Here is a 2,486-nt window from a genome sequence, read left to right on the forward strand (position 1 = left end):
AATCCTTAAAATTATCAAAAGAAGCAACAACAAAGACAAAAACACCAGCAGTCTATTATTCTCAGTTATTAGATGAGAAGCTTTTTGGTGACAGTCCTCTCAAGAAGGGCAGCTGTGGGTTAGTAACCATTTGATTTAATTAACTAATCTTGATTTTTCATTAGTTAATTTAATTAACTTTAAGACAGCAAGTGGAAAAATCTATTTTGCTTCAATTCAACACACGCTTTTTGAACACTTTTGCTGTAGTTTTAGACTCTCAACATAGTAGGAGCTTAGAGATAGTGGGAATCTGGTAGGCAAGGGGTCTGGGGAGCTTGACTTGCAGCTGAATTTCATAGAAAACATGCTGTTTAACTTGGATTTTATGTCTATTTAGGGTGTGAGAGCCAGTGGAGATGGTGGTGAGATGGTTAATGGTCCACAGCTACCGCGGCTTGTTACTTGCAAGCCACTATGTTGGGTACTGCTCTTTTTAACATAATTTTAAAAACACAATTTCTCTTTTTAAGAAATTAGCATTTAGTGTATGAAGTGGTAGTGGAAAAGAAAATACAAGAACATTAAGTCTAAAAGCTAAGGAGGGGGGTGAAAAAGAAAGAAGGTATTACACCTATTTGAAAGGATCAGAACCTATCAGACAAAATGGCATTGGAGATAGACCTTAAAACATAGACTTTAGAGAGCTTGACCAGCTTATACCCTATAATTATTTATGGTTTTTTTGATACAGGCAAAAATGAAATGAAAATTAGATGACAACTTGGGTCAAAGAAGCAATGACTTAATGAATCACTTAACTTAATGAATCAACTCAATGACTTAACTTAATGAATCAAATGCTTTTAGGGTTAATTATTTGACTATTCCCCTTCATACTTGATTTTATATTTAGTGTACAGAGGTATAGTTTTGTGTGTCCACAAAGGCAATTCTGTAATTACTACAATAGAAGTAGCATCTCCAATACTAATTTGATCCTGATCCAGATCTGATAATGTTTTCATATATCTTTTGTGAGTTAAGTCAAGAGAGTTTGAAAAATGCCAGATGTTACAAAACCATTACCTACCTAATACCATGTATGGATAAAACTAAACTGAGTCCAATTTTGTATCTAGGCCAAGAGGTGACTCCAGCAGGAATTCTGAAGAGCCAAAATGATGTGACAGTGAATAATGAGTAGTACCAACTGTGGCAACTCTTCAGCTAAGATGAGTGTCAACGAAGTGTCAGCTTTCTCGTTGACTCTGGAGCAAAAAACTGGCTTCGCTTTTGTTGGGATTTTGTGTATCTTCTTGGGACTGCTTATCATCAGATGCTTCAAAATCCTGTTAGACCCATATAGTAGCATGCCTTCCTCTACATGGGAAGGTGAAGTTGAAGAGTTTGATAAAGGGACATTTGAATATGCACTTGCCTGAGCGTTTCAGCTTTATAGTTTTTAGGGTTATACCACTGGGGCACATGGTGGACACAACTGTAATTTCCTTCAGTGTGCTGGAGGAAGATCATTTCATTCACTGAATTCAATAAAGGTGTATGGTTAATTTATCCACCATGCTGTGTAAGTGATAAACCATTGTTGGGGTTCCTCACTTTCCTCTGTCCTCACAATGAGGTTTCTAATGAATAGAGCATAAGGATAACTCTAGCCACATATAATATCTTTATTCTTCCTGCATCTGCCCCTATGCAATACCCAGACACTCTCTCCATATTCCTGACTCTGCCCCCCTTGCTCTAGAGAATTAGGTGTCAAAGATAAGGACCCCTCAGTCCAAAGAATAAATAGGATATGATTTTCCTAATAAGAGTCATAGGTCCACAATGTTCATACAAACCCTACAAGCAACCATAGGCCATAAAGTTCCCCACATGCCACAATTTGACCCTTCTATTTCTTCTCCTTCTAGGATCTCTTGCAATAAAATCCCCTAGCTTGGGATCATACTGATACTCCCTTCTCTTCCCCTTTTATAAATAGCATTAAAAAGGGAGTTTTCATCATGACCTGGTGGAGACAAGAAACAAGAAGTCCAGTCTCCACTCTGCCACCGATAGAGCTATCAACCTTGGCCAAGTCATCTTATCTCTGTAGACTTCATTGAGGAAGCTAACCAGAGGATTTTTAACAACATCCCTTTTAATTCTAGTGCCCTATGAGCTCTACAAATATACCTGGAAACCCAGGGATCTGAGATGAATGAGGATTTTTAAGACGTCATGAAAAGTTTTTCAGTTTAGGAGCCTAAACTCTGAGATTTGAATTCTAATGTTGCCTAGCCAAGAACAAGCAATATGACCTAGAAAGTTACCTAATGGGAACTTAAGTTCCATATCTGCAAAACAAGGATAAAGAAACCTATCCTACATGTTTTACAAAAATGTTGGGAGGACCAAGTTACATATAATGAGCGGGAAAGTAATTTGAAACCCAGAAAGCACTGTTTAGGGATTTCCCTGGTGGTGCAGTGGTTGGGAAT

At 37.7% G+C, this 2,486-nt stretch overlaps 1 protein-coding gene across 1 annotated transcript; it reads left to right on the forward strand.

Moving 5' to 3' along the window:
* The first annotated feature begins 1,133 nt into the window (after nt 1-1,133).
* On the forward strand, nt 1,134-1,424 carry CTXN2 (cortexin 2). Its single transcript, XM_060169043.1, has one exon. It carries the CDS (start codon nt 1,179-1,181, stop codon nt 1,422-1,424), a length of 246 nt encoding a protein of 81 aa, XP_060025026.1. The 5' UTR covers nt 1,134-1,178.
* Nucleotides 1,425-2,486: the final 1,062 nt, after the last annotated feature.

This window comes from Lagenorhynchus albirostris, chromosome 1 (assembly GCF_949774975.1).
Source record: "Lagenorhynchus albirostris chromosome 1, mLagAlb1.1, whole genome shotgun sequence".
NCBI lineage: Eukaryota > Metazoa > Chordata > Mammalia > Artiodactyla > Delphinidae > Lagenorhynchus > Lagenorhynchus albirostris.

Coding starts and splice junctions, on each gene's coding strand:
- CTXN2 (XM_060169043.1), top strand. CDS start 1,179: ATGAGTAGTACCAACTGTGGCAACTCTTCAGCTAAGATGAGTGTCAAC.